This window comes from Prionailurus viverrinus, chromosome D2, assembly GCF_022837055.1.
Source record: "Prionailurus viverrinus isolate Anna chromosome D2, UM_Priviv_1.0, whole genome shotgun sequence".
Taxonomy (NCBI): Eukaryota; Metazoa; Chordata; class Mammalia; order Carnivora; family Felidae; genus Prionailurus; species Prionailurus viverrinus.
Genome location: NC_062571.1, coordinates 74,263,283 through 74,285,551, shown reverse-complemented (window position 1 = coordinate 74,285,551; position 22,269 = coordinate 74,263,283). Strand labels below are relative to the sequence as shown.

At 40.8% G+C, this 22,269-nt stretch overlaps 1 protein-coding gene and 1 long non-coding RNA gene across 6 annotated transcripts in view; one reads left to right on the top strand and one right to left on the bottom strand.

Moving 5' to 3' along the window:
* Positions 1–11,068, bottom strand: part of LOC125147903 (uncharacterized) — a 45,618-nt gene extending 34,550 nt beyond the window's left edge. The window contains exon 1 of the long non-coding RNA XR_007145345.1: positions 10,719–11,068. This is a non-coding gene — a long non-coding RNA (uncharacterized LOC125147903). The remainder of the gene's footprint in view (positions 1–10,718) is intronic.
* SHTN1 (shootin 1) overlaps positions 10,298–22,269 on the top strand; it is a 102,742-nt gene continuing 90,770 nt past the window's right edge. Inside the window, exon 1 of one of the 5 annotated variants that reach the window (XM_047825340.1) lies at positions 10,298–10,784. In XM_047825340.1, the coding sequence (XP_047681296.1) occupies positions 10,727–10,784 (58 nt within the window). In that variant the 5' untranslated portion in view covers positions 10,298–10,726. The remainder of the gene's footprint in view (positions 10,785–22,269) is intronic. The other 4 variants (XM_047825336.1, XM_047825339.1, XM_047825335.1 and 1 more) reach the window with 4 other exon arrangements.

Genomic DNA, 22,269 nt, shown 5'->3' with positions numbered 1-22,269 from the left:
AGAAAGGGAGAGAGAGAGAGAAGCCCAAGCAGGCTCTACACTGTCAGCGCAGAGCCCGACATGGGGCTTGAACCCATGAAACCTTGAGATCATGACCTGAGCTGAAACGGAGAGTCCAACGCTGAACCGACTGAGCCAACCAGGTGCCCCTCAACAGGGTCATCCTAGTCTTCCTCTCTTGCTTATTGCTATAGTCAATTCTGATATAATGCTTGTCTTTCAAATAGGAAGAGTTTGAGCATGATGTGCATTTCACATTTTCCTTTGCAAGATTTTTATCCCCAAGGAAGAGTAGATGAACAGAGAAAACTGCGCCCAGCTGAATCAAGCCATGTTGGACTATGTAAAACACACACACGCACCTCAAATATCTACAGCTACCTTAACTCATTGCATGTATTATCTGACCAGGTTATGTTTTGCTACTCTTTTGAATTTGTAATTCATTCATTCATTAATTCATTCATTCAATCATGTATTTCACAAACACATCTAAGTGTTCTCATTCAAAAACACCAAGCAATGAATGGAAAAAGAAATCTTTAAGTATTGGGGAGAAGCTAGAAATACTGAAGTGTTTTAAAGGAAACGAGAACATGTGATGTCTCACAAGCAACAGGCATAAAGGAATCCATATTGAGGATTATCTAAGGCAATGTTCTTAAAATAGAAGAAACTTCCCTGATGGAACAACTTTAAGTACTGTGAAGTCAATAAGAACAAAGCCTAAAGAATTGGAAGAAATGGAAAGATTGTTGAGTGTATGAACTGAAGGCCAAACAGAAAAATTCAGGATAATCTACTCTCATAATCAGAGAGAAAGCATTATTTACAAAGATCTTAAGTGGAAATCACCAAATCCTTTAGACATGGTTCCTTTTAAAAAGTGCTGGTAGTGGCTGGTTTCATGCTTTTAAACACCACTACAAGTTTCAAAGCCATCAGCTGTCTGCAAAGAGTCCAGCTGAGAAAGACAAGTACAGGTGAGAAAGCAGCAAAAGAATTTCTAACAGTGATAGAGAAGTTAATTGAAGAAGAACGCTATGGAGCAAAATTCTAATTGTGACGAAACAGGTATCTATTGTAAATGCTTTCCTCTAAAGACCTACATCTCAGTGTCAGAAAAACATGGCAAGGATTTTAGACTGTGAAAGAGCTGTGATGTTCAGGGCCACTCACCAAATCAAGGACAGTGAGCTGCACCCAGCCATATATAGTTTTAAACTTGTCCATTTAAAGGGGATTTCAGATAACTATTGTCTCACTCACAGTAACTCATAAGCTGCATATACGTGTCTCTTGTTATTGTAGCTAATCATTTAACATTAGCTACAATAGTGTAAAACTATGCTATCGTTTTTGTTAGGTTCCTATCTTTTAAAAAAATGTATTACTGACAGTTTTTGAATGTGCCCCAACCTCATTTTTACCCCAAAGGATGTATGGTTTTTATTGTGCAATTTTGTAGTGCAATGATTTTTAAGAACACATGTATCATGGTGTAAGCAGAATTGACTATAAGTTCTTTCTCTGACAGTGAGAAACCAATCTGCCATTATCTACAGTTTACTTATTTATTTAACCCTAGTCTACGTGTTGAGTAGTTTCAGAATTACTAACCCAGACCCCAATGGGAGGCACATTTGTCAACTAGGTTAGTGTTTGTATACAGTTCATTTTATCTTTAGCCTTACAGTAGCCAGTAAAATTACTGTTATCCAAAGTACTTAGGTCAGTTCTTTTTCCCTCCATCCCCTTTAGTGAGATAATGTCATATATTGGTAATACAGTTAGCTCTTGTACTTTGGTATTTGATCCATTTTGAGTTAATTTTTATATATTGCAAAATAAGGACCTAACATCATTCTTTTGTATGTGGATCCAGTTTCCTTAGCACAATTTATTGAAAAGACTATCCTTTCCCCATTGAGGGTTCTTGACATACCTGTTGAAATCAATTGACCATATATGTGAGGATTTATTTGGGGCTCTCTTTTCTAGTCCATTGGTTGATATGTTTGTCATTATTTATGTTTTATTTACTATATTACTATATTTACTTATTATTTATTATATTTACTATATTTATTTACTGTTTATTATATTTACTATTATTTAATTTATTTACTATAGCTTTGTAGTAAGTTTTGAAGTTGGAAGGTTTCAATCCTCTAATTTTATTTTTATTTTTCAAGATTGTTTGATCTATTAGGGGCTCCTTCCTAGTCATGTATGTATGAATTTGAGGATCAGTGTATCCCTTGCTACAAAAAAAGGATGCTGGAATTGTACTGAATCTGTAGATTGCTTTGGGAAATTACTGATGTCTTAACAATGTTAAGTCTTCCTATCCATGAACATGGGATATCTTTCTATTATTTAGGTTTTCTTTATTTTCTTTTAGCAGTGTTTGTAGTTTTTCAGCATACAAATCTTTCACTTCTTTGGTTACAGTTATTAAGTATTTAATTTTTAAGATGCTATTATAAGTGGGAGGGGGCACCTGGCTGGCTCAGTTTGTAGACCTTGCGGCTCTTGATTTCAGGGTTGTAAGTTCAACCCCCACGTTGGGTGTAGAGATTACTTAAAAATAAAATCTTAAAAAAATTATCTTATAAATGGAATTGCTTTCTTAATTTTTCTTTCAGGTTGTTCATTGCTGGTATACAGAAACACAACTGTTGCACATTGATACTGTATTTTGCAAATTTGCTGAATGAATTTATTAATTCTATTAGCTTTCTTGTGGGTTTTTTTTAATATTGTTGCTATTGTTGTATTTATGTGATATATTACATTGATTTTTTTCTTATGTTGAACCATTTGGTCATGTCGTATAATCCCTGTAATGTGCTCTTGGATTAGGTTTGCTAGTACTTTGTTGTGGACTTTTGTATCCATATTCATAAGGGTTATTAACCTATAATTTTCTTTTCTTGTGATGTCTTTATCTGGCTTTGATATCAAGTAGTGCTGGCCCCATAGAATAAGTTAGAGAGTATTCCCTCCTTTTCTATTTTTTGAAAGAGTTTGAGAAGGATTGGTGTTAATTGTTCTCAAAATGTTTGGCAGAATTCAGCAGTGAAAGCATCTGGTCCTGGAATTTTCTTTGTTGTAAGGTTTTTAAAAAAATTTTTTTTAAATGTTTTTATTTTTCAGAGAGAGAGAGCACACAAGCAGGGGAGAGGCAGAGAGAGAGGAAGACAGAGAACCTAAAGCAGGTTCCAGGCTCTGTGCTGACAACAGCAAGCCCGATGTGGGGCTCAAACTCACAAACTGTGAGATCATGACCTGAGCCAAAGTCAGCCGATTAACCTACTGAGCCACCTAAGCTCCCTTTGTTGTAAGGTTTTAAATTACTGATTCAGTCTCTTGTTATGAGTTTGTTGAGTGTCTTATTTCTTCTTGAGTCAGTTTAGGTAATTTGTGTGTTTCTAGGAATTTGTCCATTTCATCTATGTTTTCTAACCTGGTGTATAATTCTTCATATTATTTTCTCATAATCGTTTTTATTGTTGTATTTATTGTTGGTAGTAATGTCTCCATTTTTATTTTTGATTTCAGTTATTTGCATTGCCTCTCTATTTTGTTACTCCAGCTAAAGGTTTGTCAATGTTGTTATTTTCAAAGAAATAACTTTTCATTTTGTTGATTCTCCTATTGTTTTTCTCTTGTCTATTATTTTATTTATCTCTCATCATTATTTCCTTACTTCTACTAACTTTGGGCTTATTTTGCTCTTACTTTTCTGTTTTCTCAAGGTGCAGTGTTAGCTATTTATAGCTATAAATTTCCCTCTGAGCACTACTTTCACTGGATTTCGTAAGTTTTGGTGTGTTATATTTTTGTTTCTAATCCTCTCTAGGTATTTTCTGATTTCCCTTATGATTTCTTCTTTGAACCTTTGGTTGTTAAAGAGGGTGTGGTTTAATATCGATGTGAAGTTTCCTGATTTCCTTCTATTATTGATTTCTAATATCATTCCATTGTGGTTGAAGAAGATACTTTGTATGATTTTTATGATTTCAATAAAATTTATGGAGACTAAATTTGTGGCTTAACATAATATCTATCCTGGAAAATGTTCCATGTGTACTTGAGAAGAATATGAATTATGCTTTTGTTGGCTGGAGTGTTCTATATATGTCTGTTATATCTGTTTGGTTGATAGTTTAAGCCCTCTCTATCCTTATTAATCTTCTATCTAGATTTTACGTTCATTATTGAAAATGAAGTATTGTAGCCTCCAACTATTATAGTTGAACTGTCAGTTTCTCCCATTAATTCTTTTTTTTTTTTTAATTTTTTTTTTTTTTTTTTCAAAGTTTATTTATTTTGGGGACAGAGAGAGACAGAGCATGAACGGGGGAGGGGCAGAGAGAGGGAGACACAGAATCGGAAACAGGCTCCAGGCTCTGAGCCATCAGCCCAGAGCCTGACGCGGGGCTCAAACTCGCAGACCACGAGATTGTGACCTGGCTGAAGTCGGACGCTTAACCGACTGCGCCACCCAGGCGCCCCTCCCATTAATTCTGTAAATGTTTGCTTCATATATTTTGGGAGTCTGTTGTTTGCTGCATATATGTTTACAGTTGTTACATATTCTTGATGAACTGACCCTTTGTGAAAATACAATCTCCTCCTTTGTCTCTAGTAGTAGTTTATGATTTAAAGTCTGTTTTGTCTGATATGAATATAACCACCTCAGCTTTCTTTTGGTTACTATTTGCATGGAGTATATTTTTCCCATCATTTTACTTTCACCCTATGTGTGTCCTTGGATCTAAAGTGAGTCTCTTGTAGACAGCATATAGTTGGATTTTTTTTCTTGTATTTGTATTTTGCCAATCTCTGTCTTTTGATTCAACAGTTGAATACATTTACATTTAAAGTAATTACTGATAAATGACTTCTTTCATTTTGCTAATTGTTATTTATATGCCTTATACCATTTTTGCCTCTCATTTCCTACATGACTGCCTTGTTTTGTGTTTAGGGTTTCTGTGTGTGTGTGATCACCATTATGATTTCCTTTTGTATATATTCTATTGATATTTTCTTGGTGGTTACTATGGGGATTATATTTCACATCCTAAATTTATAATATTCTAATCTGAATGAATGCAACCTTAACTTCAATAGCTTTAAAAAAAACTCTGCTCCTATATAGCTCTGTCCCTATTATGTTATTGTCAGAAATTACACTTTATACAACATGTGATGACACAGATTTATAATTATTTTTAATGCATGTCTTTTAAATAATGTAAAAAATAAAAAGTGAAGTTACAACCAAGAATATAATAATAATGGCTTTTGTATTTGCCCATATATTTACCTTTACCAGAGATGTTTATTTCTTCATATAGATTTGAATTACTCTCTAGTGCCTTTTCATTTAAACCTGAAGGACTCCCTTTAGCATTCCTTGTCAGACAGGTCTGGTGGTAATGATTTCCCTGAACTTTTCTTTCTTTGGGAATTAATTTCTCTCTCATTTTTAAAGGACAGTCTTGCTGAATATGGAATTCTTGATTGACAGTTTTACTACTTTTAGGGCCTTAAATATGCCATCCCATTGCCTTGGGTCTCCACAGTTTCTGATGGAACTTTGTTGTTCATCATTTTGGGTATTCCTATATGGAATTAACCACTGAACTTGAACCTGTAAATTGATCTTCCAGCAAATTCGGGATCTTTGTAGTCATTATTTTGTGACTTAAAAACATTTTTCATATACCATTATTTCATCTCCCTGTGGGCCATTAATTTCATGTGTGTTCAACTGCTTGATATTGTATTTCAGGTCTGTGATGCTTGTTTAATTTTTCAAAAAGATCTTTTTTTCATTCTGTGTGTTTTATATTGGATTGTTTCCAATGCTCGTTTCAAAATCATTGATCTTTTTCTTCTGTATTATCTAATTTGCAGTAAATCCTATCTGATGTGCATAGAGCTTTTTTCATTTCTGATATTGTATTTATCTTTTGTGGTTCCATTAGAATATTTTTTTTTATAATTCCTGTTTTCCTCCTCATCTTGTTTATGTTTCCCTTTAGATCTTTGATATATCTTAAACATATTTATAAGACTTAAAATATTGCTTATAAGGTCCTTGTCTGCTAATTCCATCATCTCTGTTATTTATGAGACTTTCTGTTCACAGACGTCTTATGAATCATATTTTTCTGCTTCTTTGCTTACTGTAATTTTTAGATGCTGGATACTGTGAACTTTACATTGTTGAGTGTTGAATATTGTTGTAATCCTTTAATGATTACAACATTAAACAATAAGAAGTCTGTCATCACTTTTATTGTTGTTCTCCTGAATGTAATATGTACTTTTCTTTGGCTGCTTTTAAGACCTGAGTGTTATATTTACTTTTCAACAGTTTGACTATGATATGCCTTAGCATTGCCCTTGTATTCCTGCTGCACTATTTATAAAGAGACAGAAATTAGTAACAACTCAAATATCTAAAAACCTGAGAATGGTTCATTGTTCGTTAACATAATGGAATGGCACTGAATAACGGTGTAGCTTATGTTGGTCCAAGATAAAATGTATATGAAATAATGTTCAGTAAAAATTGGAACAAACTATTATATGTAGTAAGCTTTAAAAAAATGAAAGATACTTATATAAGAAACTTATAAATTTACTAGTCATGTAAGTAGTGTATTGAAGTAAACCATTACTTCCTCTGAAAATCTTTTTTTATAACAGCTTTTGAGATGTAATTCGCATACCATGAAATTCTTCCATGCAAAGTATACATTTAAAGTATGCAATTCTAAGAATTTTGAATGTATCCATAGAGTTGTGCAAACATTACAATTAACTTTAGAAAAATGTTATCATCCTAACAAGAAACTCCATACCTATTAAGCAGTCACTTCCCATTTTCCCAGTCCTCAATGCCACCCAGTCCTCAACAACCACTGATCAATTTCTCTCTCTATGCTTTTGCCTCTTCTGCATTCTGTATAGATGGGATCATAGTATCTGGTGTTTTCTTACAGGCTTTTTTCACTTAGCATAATGTTTTCAAAGCTTATTTATGTTATAGCATGTATTAATACTTTATTTCTTTTTGTCATGAAATAATATGCAATAGTATCAGTTTTAATTTTTTTTAATGTTTATTTATTTTTGAGAGAGAGAGAGACAGACAGACAGAGCACGAGCAGGGGAGGGGCAGAGAGAGACAAAGACACAGAATCCAAAGCAGGTTTCAGGCTCTGAACTGTCAGCACAGAGCCCCAACATGAGGCTCGAACTCACAAACCACGAGATCATGACCTGAGCTGAAGTCCAACCCTTAACCGACTGAGCACACCAATGTTATCAGCTTTAGATCATGATTAATATTATAATAAGTAGCTCTATACATAAAGACTTTTAAGATAGATACCTAAAATGGAGTTAGTACGTCAAAGAAAATGAACCATTTTTCATGTTATATTTTTAATGTATTTATAGCTCTATATCTATATACTTACATATACTATATACAAATCTATATCTATATACTTCAAAAGGCTACATAAATAATGTGAACTTACTTTAATTTCCTGAAAATGCAAATAAGCATTAAAGAGAAAATCCTTTTGACTACTGCTGTCTCACACTCCACTCCTCACCCCTGGGCTTGTTCCTCTATTTTCTACTCCTAGAGGCAGCCATTATCCTGAGTTTGGTACCTACCCTTCCAATTCATATTAAAACAAATTTTTTTTTAAGTTTATTTATTTTTGAGAGACAGAGAGAGACAGAGCATGAGTGGGGGAGGGGCAGAGAGAGAGAGAAAGACACAGAATCTGAAGACACTCCAGGCTCTGAGCTGTCGGCACAGAGCCCAATACGGGGCTCCAACTCACAAGTCGTGAGATCATGACCTGAGTCGAAGTCGGACGCTCATTTTTAAAAGGCTTTTAATTATATGTTATATGGAGGTTAATAATTCCATTGTGATGCCTGCAACACAAATCCCTATGTGCATTATTAAACAGAACAAAAACTAATTATATCACTTCTATCCTTTCCATCAATATTCATATCATATAAATAAACCATAGTGTAATGGGAGATCTGAATCCCAATAATTGACTCTAATAGCCATCCTAATAATTCATTCCATGCCCTGAAGATAATACCATATTGTATTTCAGGAGGCTATTTTAATTCCAAGGAAGGTAAACAGGATTGATTTCAAGGGGCTTCAGATTCAGCTTGGGACCAAAGCACTCAATTTGATTATAGATTTGATAATTAATCAACTCATTCTTAAACTCCAAAAGTGATACCTAATTACTGTATAATTGGAGTAGATTATTATATCAGCCATTAAAATAATGGAACTTTGTGAACTAACTCAAATATTTAATAGGCACAATGCTGATACTTGGTTGAATATTTTTGATTAGTTTTGGAGGAGGCCTCTGGGCATTGTCCAGCACTCAGGGTGACTGATCAGGTTTACCGGGTTTCCTGGTGCTTTACAAAAGCCAGGTGGCCATGATTTGTTGCTCAAATCTCTTGATATTTTTTCTGGAAAGAAATGATTTCTCTATACAAAATACCTGGTGGCAGCACATATCATTCATATGCTCTTGTAGTTGAATCTGAATTGTCTCATGTTTCCTGGGACTTTCCAAAAAAAATTTTTTTTAAGTTTATTTATTCTCCAGTGAGAGAGAGAGAGAGAGAGAGAGAGAGAGAGAGAGAGACAGAGGTGGGGGGGGGAAGGAGGGAGGGGCAGAGAGGGAGGGAGGGAGTTACAGAATCCAAAGCAGGCTCTAGGCTCTGAGGTGTCAGCACAGAGCCCGACAAGGGGCTGGAACTCACAAACCGTATTGATATGACCTGAGCCAAAGTTGAACGCTTAACTGACTGAGCCACCCAGGGACCCCCTTGGGACTTTAGATTTTGAAGATTTAAGACATAACCTCAGGTAATCTCAGGGCAAAGGCCCTTTGGTTAATCTCTTGCGGATTTTCATGACAGTTGATCTGCAAATGTTTTCAACTATCTCATGAAAACCTAGGGAAAGGATTGAATAATAAGACGCCATACCAAAATTATCTGTAAGTTTTCAAAGTTCCAATTCACTCTCATTTAAAAATACTGTGCTGCCCTCTTAGATCATTCCACCACTAAATTACCCATCCTAAAATGCTATATCAGCTTTTTAGAAGAAGAGAAAACAGAGCTATCATTTTTTTCAGAGTTTGAGTTAGACTTTAGTAGAAGTATCAGACAGATACCAGTTAACAGTAGCTCCCCTCCCCCTCCCCCACCTATCACAGAGAGATCCCTTGGTAAATAGAGTGGGACATTTGCAGGTGAGTATTGAGCAGAAGCACTGTGCTGGTTTGAGCACAGTGAGTTGTGAGTTGGTGAGAAAAACCAGATGTGCAGTCTAATTCATTTTGGATTTATTTTGGATGCTTAATGATGAATGTAAAAGAACTGTGCCTCTTTTAGCTTAAAATGAGCACCCCAACCCCTTTCTCCTGACCTGTAAACTTAATTTTAAAACAGAAAAAAAAAGAACACCTAGTGTAGGTCAAATTCTAGATTTGCTTTGTATTTTCTTGGAGAGTAGGTATTGGTATCATTCCCATTCTGCAGATGAGGTTCAAAGAGGTCAGAAGACTTTGACCAAAGACTAACCAGCAACTGGGGTTTGGGGAGGGCCATTCTGAAATGTGACAGGCCTGCCACACCCCTTCTGGCCAAGGTCTAAGCCAGAGCCGGGTTTAAACAGTGCAGAGGGCAGTGACGTGGGACAAATGCCTGGCTTCACTCTGCCAGCTCTGCGTGGCCTCCGCCATTCTGACCGCAGTGTCGGCCTCCTTAAGCGCAAGGTCCTGCCACCGCAGAGCAGATGCTCCGCGAGGCCTCGCGATCCACGTGCTGCAGGGCCCACGTTCTGACCACTTCCCAAACCCCCGAGCAGCTGGAGGAAGCCGCTTGGGCCGTGGTCACCGTCAAGTGACTACTACGTCCTTTACTCCGGAGGCGTTCCCTTACCGGGCCGGTTTCAGTCCCTGCCTGTTTTTCAAGGTGCAAAACGTGCACACTGAGCTTGCCCCTGCGGGCACCCGATTTCCCACACCGCCCCCAGACTCTACTGGATGAGAACGGAGTTGAGGCCTGGGTTGTTTTACTGCCCACCACATCCCGCTCTCCCTTGGTGGCTCGCGGGGGGCGGCCCGCGGTAGCGTTCAAAGTGCTGTCTCCAGGGACGCCGCAGCCCCAAGGCCGGTTTGTCCCCCTGCCGTGTCCGGGGGATCGGGGCTGGAGGAGGGGTGCAGGAGCGAGCCGCAGGGCACACCCGCGGGTCCCACGCCCCGCCGACTGCGCATCCTGCGGCGCCGACCTCCGCGGGGGGGAAAGGCGAGGCGCAGCGGCCGCCGAAGGCTTGGCACCGGCTGGGGCCCCGGGCGGCCGCCGCTCCCTCCGCCGCCCCACCTCTTGCCCGGCCCTCCCCACCCCGCCCCACCGCCCGCCCGCAGGTGCAACCGCGGCGGCCGCCGAGTAGGTGCGTGGGGATGATCTCACTCGCGCGCTCCGCGCCAGGAGGAGGAGGAGCGGGAGCAGACCCAACTTCCGGGTAGTGCAGCCGCACGCCACCGGCATCTTGCTTTTCCTCCCCCTCCCCCCCGCTGCACCCCTCGCCTCTCCCTCCTTTCCTTTATTCCCGGCCCCACCTGCCAAAATGAACAGCTCGGACGAGGAGAAGCAGCTGCAGCTCATCACCAGCCTGAAGGAGCAAGGTAGGCGGGCGCGCGGCCGCCAGGTGCGGGCAGCCGCGGCCCGTGGGCGGGGACGGCTCCCGGGCGCCGGGTCGCGGCTGCGGCAGGCTGGGTGGGCGGTGTTGCGGCTGCCGCGCTCTCACCCGTAGCCCCATCACCCGTGCGGGAGCGTCCTCCGCGCCCCGCGCGCCTAAGGAGAGCCCGGGGCCGAGGGTCAAGAGCGCTTGTCGGGCCCGGCAGTGCGGGCAGCCCTCCCCGGCCCTCTGGGGTGGGGGGAAGGGGCCGAGATTTGGGGCGGACGCGGCACCACCTCACACGCGGGAGAAGCGGCTGGGCCGGACGTCTCGGGAGGAGGCGGTTTGGGCAGCTCCGCGGGCCGCGCTCCCCAGCCTCGGCCCCACCCTTGCACATTGGCGCTGGGAGGCCTGCCGCGCTGCCGCTACGCAGCCTTCCCTGCTTTTCAGCCCCCTTCGGGCTAGTTCCTCTTTCCTTCCCCAGCCACAATTCCAGGCCCCGATGTGTTTGACCACTTACCATTTTTAGCAGTTTATTAGTCAGTGAGCCAACACCCTGCCTGTGTTGGGCTTCCCGAATTCAGACTTGGCTCTGGTCAGGAGAGCCAGGCCCTGTGCATGCATTTCCACACTTCCCCTGGGGATTACCTCCTGGTAAAGAAGTGTTCTAATCAATAATTTTCACCTCTTACTGCACTTGGCCACAAAGCCAAATTAGCGATCAAGTGTGAGTTCAACACTCTTTACGTTTACAATTACTGTTATTATCCGGCCCGAAGGTGGCCCGAGAATGTGGGTCAAGAAAGCGAGGAACCGCACAGATTTAGGAAGTAAAAACGTGTAGGAACTTGTGCTTTTCTGAATCACTTGGTGACATGGCCACATAGTGGAAGGGGGCCTGCTCTGGGGCTAATCCTGCTGTTCACTCTCAACTCTTTCACTTCTGTTGGCTCAACTTGACAAGGCTCTTCCCTTCCATGGGTCTTGCGGTGATAATGCCTTACCTGACTAAAGGCATGGGCTAAACCAGATGATTTTATTGGGCCCTGCCCAGTTCTGTGCACCTGTTGCTCTTTTGAAACCACAGACATACCATTCGCAAAGGTGTGTGGACCCCTCTGGAATTCACATTCCTGGAAACAAATCTCAGCACGATTGTTTACCAATCCTGTGATCTTGGGGAAATTATTACCTCACTGAAATGGACAGAACCCATTTCCTTTGTTGTATCTAGCGTCTAGAAACCGTTGGATAAACGTTAATGGCCTTTCCCAGTACCTTCGACTCTCATCCTAAATTAGCCTTAGTTCATAAAGTCACAAGCATCGGTGAATCCAGTGGATGGGTGAAATGCCCTTATCTGACATTTCTCAAGTGGCTTAGTTGAGGGGCTGGATTCTGTTAGTATTTTATTTCTAATAGCGCTCTTCCCCCAGTAACATAGTACTTGGGATTCTAGACAGTTGGAGCTTTCATCATTGGTAATATCTGTCGGTTGGATATCAGAGCTCTTGATGGATGGTTGGTTTTCAAATAATGATGCAATAAAAAAACTTCACTCCTTTTTATTCTGAGTATAATTTCAAGGGTAGATTAACAATGCGGAAAATCCACAAGTTGTTTATATTTGATTTGGGAGTACATTCCCTATCTCTGTGTTGGATTTGAGAGCCGAGAAAAAGGGAGGATTCTTAAGTTTTTGGCTCTTTTCAGATATTGGAAAACAAATCTATGGTTTGGTATTTTTAGAGGATGTATTTCCTTGATGATGGGCGTATCAAAGGCAGAACAGTTAGGCTTTGGAATTTGTGTGTCTTAAAAGGTGCACTTTTTTTTTTTTTTTTTAGGATGGAGTCCGGTTACATGGGTGTTGGGATTTTTTTCATCTCAACACCAGAGCATTTTCCATCTCAACACCAGAGCATTTATTTGTCATAGGATCATAGACTGTGATAACAAAGGACTTATTTCAAGGGCATTTAACTGCTGTTTGACCCATGGAATTAATTGGGAAGATGGGAGTTTGAGGTAGATGAACAGGCAACTAGGTGTTTGGGCTCTTGCCCCTAAGATCATTAATCTTGTAAGCTGATGGTATGTGTTATTTATTGTTGGAAATAGACAATATATTTTTAATCCCTGTTAACATGGTGAATAATTCCACTACTCCTATTTAATGCGGACAAGAAAAACCATTACCGATGAACACTCTAGTTTCCTTTTTCAACCCTGTGTAAACATATTCATGTATTCCTTTAACAAATACTTACCAAGTACCTACCATGAATGAGGCCCAAGTGGGAGGCCCTCGGTGTAGATAGTGAACCAAACAGCCATTCCTTGCTCTCCACCAGGTTTACTGTCTAGTAGACAGTTATGAATCAAATAACCACACAGATGTGTGCAATTACACATTGTTTTTGTAGGATAGATTCTTAGAAATGGAATTGTTGGATCAGAGGGCAAGTAAAGTTTTTGTTTTTTAATGTTTATTTATTTTTGAGAGCGAGGGAGACGGATTGTGAGTTGGGGAGGGGCAGAGAGAGAGAGGGACGCACAGAATGTGAAGCAGGCTCCAGGCCCTGAGCTGTCAGCACAGAGCCCGATGTGGGGCTCGAACCCAAGAGCTGTGAGATCATGACCTGAGCCAAAGTCGGATGCTCAACTGACTGAGCCACCCAGGTGCCCCGTGGTAGACATAAAGTTTTGCTGGGCGTCATCAAGGTGCCCCCAAAAATGGTTGTACCAGTTCACCTGCCCCCCCCCCCCGCAGTGTCCATCCCCCCCCCCCCCCACTTGTCACCATTGACCAACCTCGGTCTTTACTAATTGTGACAGTCCGATGAGTTTCTTCATTTTCGCCAGTCTGATGAACAAACATGGCACCGTTAGAAAAATTAAGTGAGGTTCTTAGTGAGGTTTGCAATCTTTTTACAAGGTTATTGGCTTCCTCATCTCATTTCTTCGTTAGTGAGTTTTTGGTCAAAAATTTGAACCTGTTCCTCGGGAGTATGTTCAGAAAGAAGATTCCTATCTACTCTGAATGGCAGAACTGACCCAGCCTTCCCTAATGTGAAGCCTGCGGTGGTGTGGTGAATAAGGTTGCTTTTGACAAAAGTTGTGAAATGTAATGACGGAGTCTGTCATAATACGAACAATCTCTAATTTATACTTACCATTCCCTCGGCTCTATGTCTTATAAATCACACCCACTTCTGAATTACTTCAAAACATTGTATGTTCCCTTCTAGTGAATGGTATAATTAGCTATATTATGTCTTTCTAGAAAGTTATATTATGTCCCTTGAAAAAAATTAGCCAGTGTGTGATTGCTTATGTTCAAGCAGATGTTGAGGTAATGAGGTAATTCTCTTTTTGTCCTTTCTGGAGCTTTATTTTATTGGACTGATTGACATCTTTAATGCACTGACAAATGGCAACTTGGGATACTATTTCCGATGCATATTTCTTAGCTCCTAAAGTGGACATTTCCCTTACAAAACATCGTACGATTTGCTCTCCCTCCCGAATTCTGCTGGGAAATGATCGACTTAGCTCAGCATTTGTGTAAGGTACATGATTTCCTCCGTAATTTATTCGTCCCACGCGCATTGAATATTCATAGCCAGGCACTGTGCTAGGCATCAGAGTTGGAGAGATGAATAAAACCTTGTCCCTGCTGGTGAGGAGTTCCTAGCCTAGAGATGGTGGTAGGCATATGAATTCCAGGAAGAGTGTCTAGTTGGCAGAGTTTGGGTCACGGGTTTAAGTCCTTTGGGCAGGGCAGGGCAGGGCAGGGCAGGGCACCTTGATTGGCAGCCCCCACAAAGGCCAGTGGATCGGAGTGGTTGTCCAAACAAGAATGGTGTACCACTACCAGAAAGGGGGGCGGGTTGCAAGTTGGGCAGACACAACAGACGTCCACTACACCGGTCAGGGTAGTAATGCCATGTCACTTGGAACCTGGTGAGGAAGTTTTGAAGGGTGTGATCATACCCAACAGTTAATGATGTTACGATGTGAGACCACAACCATGCCAAGCAAACTGAAAACACTATCGGAAAGGAAGATAATGGGCTTTAAAGCAAGGTAACGTTTCATCTTTAGAGTTAGCTATCATTTTCTCCAAGACTATAGCGATAGTGCTTAAGGTTCCGATGGGAATTTAGCCAGGCTTAGTCTTAGAGCTGAGTTAGTCATTAAAGAGGCTCCCAGCGTTGCCTTGACTTCTAGGCCACAAAGTAGCTAGAGCATTATTTCGACAAAAGGGGCCCAAAGGATTGCCTACTGCCGTGACTGTATCAGTCAGGAAAAGCTGAAGCATTGTCGGTCTTGGATACACACAAAGTCAGTCAGTAGAAAGCAGTTTGGGATTAAACGGTTGCCATGGTACCAAGTGCAAACTTGGCTTCACGTCACTATTTTTACAAGTGTGGTCCGGGGGGCCACCGGTCTCTGAATAATGGGGGTACGTACGCACTTTCTTACTTATTGATGAAAAGAGGCCTGGTAAATTTATTTTTCTTCATCTGGGTATGTTTTTTGTAAAATCGACACTTAGGATGTTTGGCTTTCACAACAAAATATAACCTAGATTGAGAAAAGTGCACGAAATAGGAATGAGCATCTCAATGAGTTATTGAAAAAAAAAAAAAGAAGTGCTTCTAACAACACTTAAATCAGAACATTTCCAGAAACCCCTTCATAACCTCCCAATCCTTCTCACCTGCCTTTCCCCGATGCTATTTGTGTCTCCAAAGGTAAGTTCTGCCAGTCTCTGAAGATTAGCTAAATGGAATCATACAGGATGCATTATTTGCTGTGTCTTCTTTCGCTCATTACGTGTGGGATTTATCAGCATCGTGTGTGGTTGCAGTTCATTTATTTGCATTGCTGAATAGTATTCCACTGTATGAATGCACCCCAAAAAAGTTTTTAAGCGAACATACTGTGGATCCGAGGTCAGCGGACTTTTTGTGTAAATGGCCAGATAGTAAGTATTTTAGACTTTGGGGGACATTCGGTGTTGGCTGTAAACCCTAAAAATGCAGTTTCCTCCTAAAGTTTGTGAACTACCATCTCAGAGGCACCAAATGGGCAACCCTCCATGAGATGGACGCTCATCACGGGCTGAAGAATTACGTCTTGCAGTCAGAATTTCATCATTCATGTAAGATGTCTGCTGGGTCGTTCAATCTTACTTTTGTTTTAAATTGAATTAAAAATAAACATCTGCCTATATAGGAAAAAATAAGCATATAGCATGAAAAGTACAATGAACTCTTCCCTCTGATTCATTGTTTCTTAATCTTTATTTCATTCTACTCTCCTAAGGAGTCTTTTTAGACATTTTCCCCCCAACTGTTCTTCTCCCCATGAAATTTTAATACCGTGGATATACTGTACATCTTTTTTTTAATTTTTTTTAATCTTTGTTTATTCTGGGGAGAAAGAGTGTGAGCAGGGGAGGAGCAGAGAGAGAGGGAGACACAGAATCCAAAGCACACCCCAGGCTCCGAGCTGTCAGCACAGAGCCCGATGTGGGGCTCGAACTCACAGACCGCGAGATCATGACCTGAGCCGAAGTCAGACGCTCAACTGACTGAGCCACCCAGGCGCCCCATACTCTACATCATTTAATGTGCTGTGATCCTTTGGAGGCCGCAGACCACTGTGATACCTAACATTGTGTTCCTCTTTGAGGGCAGTGCCGTCCCATTGGTCACACACGCTCTCACCCCCTTCCCATTCCTCAGAGTTGCACTGTTAACTTTTTGTTGTTTCCTCTCAAAAACTGTGCACATGAACACACATATGTAGTTAATCACTTAATATGTATTATGGAATTCCTATCAGTACATATAGAATTGAATCTTTAAAAATTGATTTGGATAGTGTTGCACTCTCCAGATTTCCCCCAATGTAGTTAATGTCCTCTCGATGGACATCTCTGTGTTTCTGTGTCTTTGCTATTAAAAATAATGCTTTGGGCAATAGATACTAGACATCAGTATGGATTCATGTTTTGCCCAATCTAGATCTAGATGATTACATATAGAAATATTTATAGATAAGTATATGAAACTGTCACAGCCAAGAGGTGTCTAAGGAGACATGACAACTAAACATAACAGGGTACCTGAATGGAATCCTGGAAGAAAAACAGAACATTAGGTAAAAACTAAGGAAATATAGTTGAAGTATGGACTTTCCTTCATAATGTGTCAGTATTGGTCCGATGGCGGTAATCAATGTGCAATACTAATGTAAGATGTTAATAATAGGAGAAACTGGGTGTGGGGCATATGGGAGCTCTCTGTACTCTCTTTACAATTTTGTTGTAAATCTAAAGTTTACAAAATTAAAGTTTATTAAAATAAAGATGCTGCTTACATCCTTGTACACCTGTATCTATAAGTACAGCTGTGGGAAAAATTTTCAAAAGTGGATCCCAAAAAGTAGGTATATTTTAAACTTTGTTGTCCTGTAGATTTTATTCTGTTTTACAACAACGTTTGGCTTTAAAATCCAGGAGGAACATGGCTTTCATTCTTGTCTGCTTACCATGCTGAATATTAAATATTTTAAGTATTAAAGCATGAGTTCTGGAATTTTTATATGGCACAACAAACAGTAATATATTAGGATCCTTTCAGTGACTTGATTCTATCTCGAATCCTGTATGGCACAAATCAGAGTATGATTGTGATATATATATATATATATATATATATATATATATATATATATAGGCTGTATGTATACACACATACGTATATATATTAGGTTTACAGAAAACCTTAGCAGAAAGTACAGAGAATTTCCACATAGCCCCTCACCTTCCCTCACCCCCAGTTTTTTCTGTTACTATCATTTTGAGTTAGTGTGGTGCATTTCTTAGAATTGATGAGCTGTATTGACCCGGTATTATTCACTGGAGTCCATAGTTTATATGGGGGTTAATTCTTTATGTTATATGTCCTATGGGTTTGGACAGATGTATGACATATACCCACCATCACGTTATCATACAGAAGTATCACTCCTCCAAATATTCCCTCTGGTCTACTTGGTCATCACTCCCTCCTTACCCCTGAACTCTTGGCAGAACCCCTGATCTTTTTACTGGCTCCATAGTTTTGCTTTCCTCAGAATGTCATAGAGCTGGAATCATATAGTCCGTGGCCTTTTTATATTGACTTCTTTCACTGGGCAATATGCACCTATGGTGGTTCCCCTGTGTCTTTTTGTGACTTGATATTTCTTTTTATCACCAAATAATACTTGTATGGATGTACCATAGTTTGTTTATCCATTCACCTGTGGGTAAGCATGGTCGTTGCTTCCAAGTTTTGGCACTTAGGAACAACTCTGCTCTAAATATTCACGGGGTAGGGTATGGGGGAGGGGAAGCCTCCGATGGTCCTGTGATAAGGTCTCAGGGTCTCGGTGCACCTGTCCCCTTGGGCTGCGACTTTCACTTGTGCTTCTCAGTTTTGTTTTTTTCTCCTTAGGTAAGACAGGCATGCCAGAGGGGGCTGGAGTTGGCTCTTATCTTCCTCCAAGTCTCTTAGGCTCTGATGAAATGATTTTTCCTAAGGGCAGGCCTTGCTAAGGCTCTGGGCACATTTCAACATGGCGCCTTCTCCCTTCCCCCGCCTAAAGTAGTAGGGAAATTTCCTCTGAGGTTTACTGTGAGGACTTGGTAGCCCTCCTGGGTGTAAAACTCACAAAAGGTTGGGGCCCTCCTAAGAGTGGCCTACCCACTGGAGTTTTTAGCTCTCAAACTTGTGAGAAGTGAGCCTTCAGCAATTTGCCAACCACTGCTTAGGTTTTCCTGTCTTGGCGCTCTTTGGTGATGAGGTTCTGAACCTCAGCTTCTGCTCCCGTAAGTTGTGATTGTCTGTATCTTGCCCATCTCTCTAATTTTTGGAAGAGCAGTTTGCCCTGTGATCTCCGTTCTCTGATGGACCTAAGAAGAGTCGTTGACTTTTGGTGTGTTGAGGTTTTCTGTTGTTGGGAGGACAGGAGTATTGACATCAAAGCTCCGTGCCAGACTGGAGACCAGACTTATGCATGTATTTTAAACATGCTCAGTTTCCTCTCTTTCTCTTGGTTAATTTGAAGTCATTACTATAGTTCGTTGAGAGTACTTCTTAAGCATCATTAATTCATTAACACTGAACCGTGTGTTCTACCAAGTAATGCATACGTTTCGGGTTTGCCATAATTTCTTTTCAGATGTGAAATCTGTCATCTTTGTTTTTTGATCAGGTTTTCCAGCAGTGTTTTCTCTGACTGTTCTAATGCTTTAATTAATAAGGGAGGTATAAATGACTTCTCTTTCTACTCTGGCTCTAGGAGAGGACCCATTGGCATGTGTGCAGGAGGGAATAATGTCCTAATTGAACATTATCTCTTACGACTCATGTCCTCGTTCCCCATTAGTAAGAGGTGTTTCAAGGCTCCATGAGTCTCAGAGATGCAGACTTAATGGATGAGAATCTGCATTAAAAGATCTTATGAGGCAGTGTTTTTCTGGGTATATTTGATGGCTATTTAAAGCTTCACTTTTATTAAGTATCTTGTTGTAACATGTGATGTAAGAGACCCTTTTAATATGGGGAGGGTAGTATGTGCTTTTTCACAAGTTGTTCATGTGAAGAACTGGATCCATTCTTCCTTCTTCCTTAATTTAACACACATTTATCAAGTGCCTGCTGTATGTCAGGCATTGTGCTGGATGTGGGCATCTGTATGCATAAGACACAGTCCTCACCCTAGAGGATTATTTCTGGTCTGGTGTTTTAACACATCGCACGCAGTAATGCTCAGTAATGATTTTTACATGAACGACTTTGGAAATCAGTAGACTGGTCCTGCCTCCAATATTTCTTACTGCAGGATTTGACTTCTCCGTGCATTTGTATCTTCATTTTTATTTATTTTTATTTTTTTAAGTTTATTTATTGAGAGAGAGAGAGAGAGAGAGAGAGAGAGAGAGGATCCCAAGCAAGCTCCATGCTGGAACTCATGAACAGTGAGATCATGACCTGAGCCTAAATCAATTGTCAAATGTTTAACCAGCTGAGCCACCCAGGTGCCCGGTGTATCTTCATTTTTAAAATGGGGACGTTAGGGGCACCTGGATGGCTCAGTTGGTTAAGTGTCTGACTTTGGCTTGGGTCACGATCTTGCAGTTCGTGACTTTGAGGCCCGCATTGGGCTCTCTGCTGTCAGCACAGAGCCCGCTTTGGATCTGCTGACTCCCTCTGTCTCTCTCTGCCCTTCCCCCGCTCATGTGCGTGCGCTCTCTCTCTCTCTCTCTCTCTCTCTCTCTCTCTCTCTCTCTCACTCTCTCTCAAATAAATAAGTAAACATTTAAAAAAGATGGGGACGTTGGTATTTGACTTAATTGCTCCACATCCCAGACTTTTATGAACCAGCCTTTCAGTCAACATAGGTACCAACTCTGCTTCATATTCTGTTGGGTGTGAGGTCTATAGCAATGAATCGAATGGGAGAGAAGACAAGAAAACAGGCTTATGTTCAGATAATTTATAACGTTATACATAGATGCTCTAGTAGAGATACATGAACAGTGTATTCTGGTAGTATATTATAAATACACATGTTGATTTTCGTCTTAGGTATGTAGGGAGAGTTTCTTACAGGAAATGACAGTTGAATTGCGTTGTCAAGGAGCACGTTGGGAAGATAAGGAGGAGAAGACCTTGCAGGCAAAGGAAACCTGTTTATAAAGGCATCTGGGTATGAAAGATCTTCGAGGGGTCAGGGAGGCATTGGGACTTGGGGTGTGATGGATTGAGTGGTGGTCTCTAAGACTGAATGGCACGAGTGGGAATTGGTGTCCCAGGTTGTAAAGCTAATGTCATTGGGTGCTTTTAAACCCAAGAATGATGTAAACCAGGTTGCTTTGTTCCTATGCTAACTATCTACTTTGTGAAGAATGAACTGGATAGAGGAAAGCTAGAGGGTTTTACCATTATTGAGGACTAGAATCAGGGGAGAGATACTTTAGAGGAAGGACAGATTGGAGAGACTTTTTAGGCGATGGGAGCATTTTGATGATCTGTTGGAAGGTGGAAGAATGAGAGGAATCAAGGATGATTCTGAGGTACTAGCTTGAAGACCAGGTACATGATCCCATCTAGGACATCATGCATACAGGAAGGAGGAAGTTTTGGTGAAAAGGGAGTTTGATGAGTTCACTTTCTAACATACAGAGTGTGAGGTGCTTATAGGGTATCTGGACAGAGATGGCCAGAATAATACTGTCTAGTAGAACTTCCTGCTGGGATGGAAATGTTCTGTGCCTCCTGTCCAGTGTGATAGCCACTGGCCACGTGTAACGGTTGAGCACTTGAAATACCGCTAGTGTAACTGAAGGACTGAATTTTAAGTTTTATTTAATTTTAATTAATTTACATGTAAGCAGCCACATGTAGCTAGCGACTCCGTATTTGACACTACAGGCCTAGAAGGTATTGGTTGGAAGGACTGTTCTGGTGCTTATACCTGAGATGGGGTGATTAATCTGCCTGGAACTGAGAGGTTTCCAGGGACACAGGGCTCTTCAGTCTAAAGTGGGAAAGTCCCAGGCAAACCATGATTGTTATCCATCCTAGCCTGTAGTTACGAACTTTAAGTGTCATGCCTCTGAAACAGCTAAGTCTTTTTATCAGCTTTCTGGGCTGGCTATATCATGATTTGCAGCTTGGAGAGAAAACTCCCTTTCTTGGTATTAGGGAGTTGGGAAATAGAAAACCAGCATGATTCTTGAAACACGTGCTCTGCCTGAGATTCTCCTTGTTTCCTCCACATCCCCCTTTTTCTTCCATTCTGTACTCTTATGTAACGATTCCCCTCCCTGGCTGCACATTAGAATCACCTGGGGTGCTCACTTTCTAAAACAAATATGGTGCCCAAGGTCCACCCTAAACTAGTTAAATTAGAATCTTGGGTTGGGGTGGGCAGAGAGGGGGCTAGGCATCTGTATGATTTAAAAGCTCCACAGGTGATCCTAATGTGCAGCCAGGATTGAAAAGTGCAGCTCCCAGACGTGCTTCCGCCACTTTGCCAACTTCCCCCTTTTTTTTTTTTTTTATAACTACAACACAGTACCATTGATTGTTATTTCCCTTTCTCCTCCTTTTATTTGGTGGAGGGTGGGGGTTGCAGGATTTGATATACTTTGCTGTATCCCTAAGAATAACCATGGCTAACATGTAATGAACACGTAATATACCTAAGGTACTCTTACATCTTACCTTAACTCCTAATCACAACACTATAAGAAAGATGTATGATAATTATTCTTATTCTTCAGATGAGGAATCTGAGATTCAGAGAGAGTCACCAAATAGACCAGTGTCCCTTGGCTGCACTTTTTAATTACTGTTATATGACCTAATAGTACAGTGAAATAAACTGTACCTGTAAACCCAAGAGATGAAGTCTTCCTAAGCTGT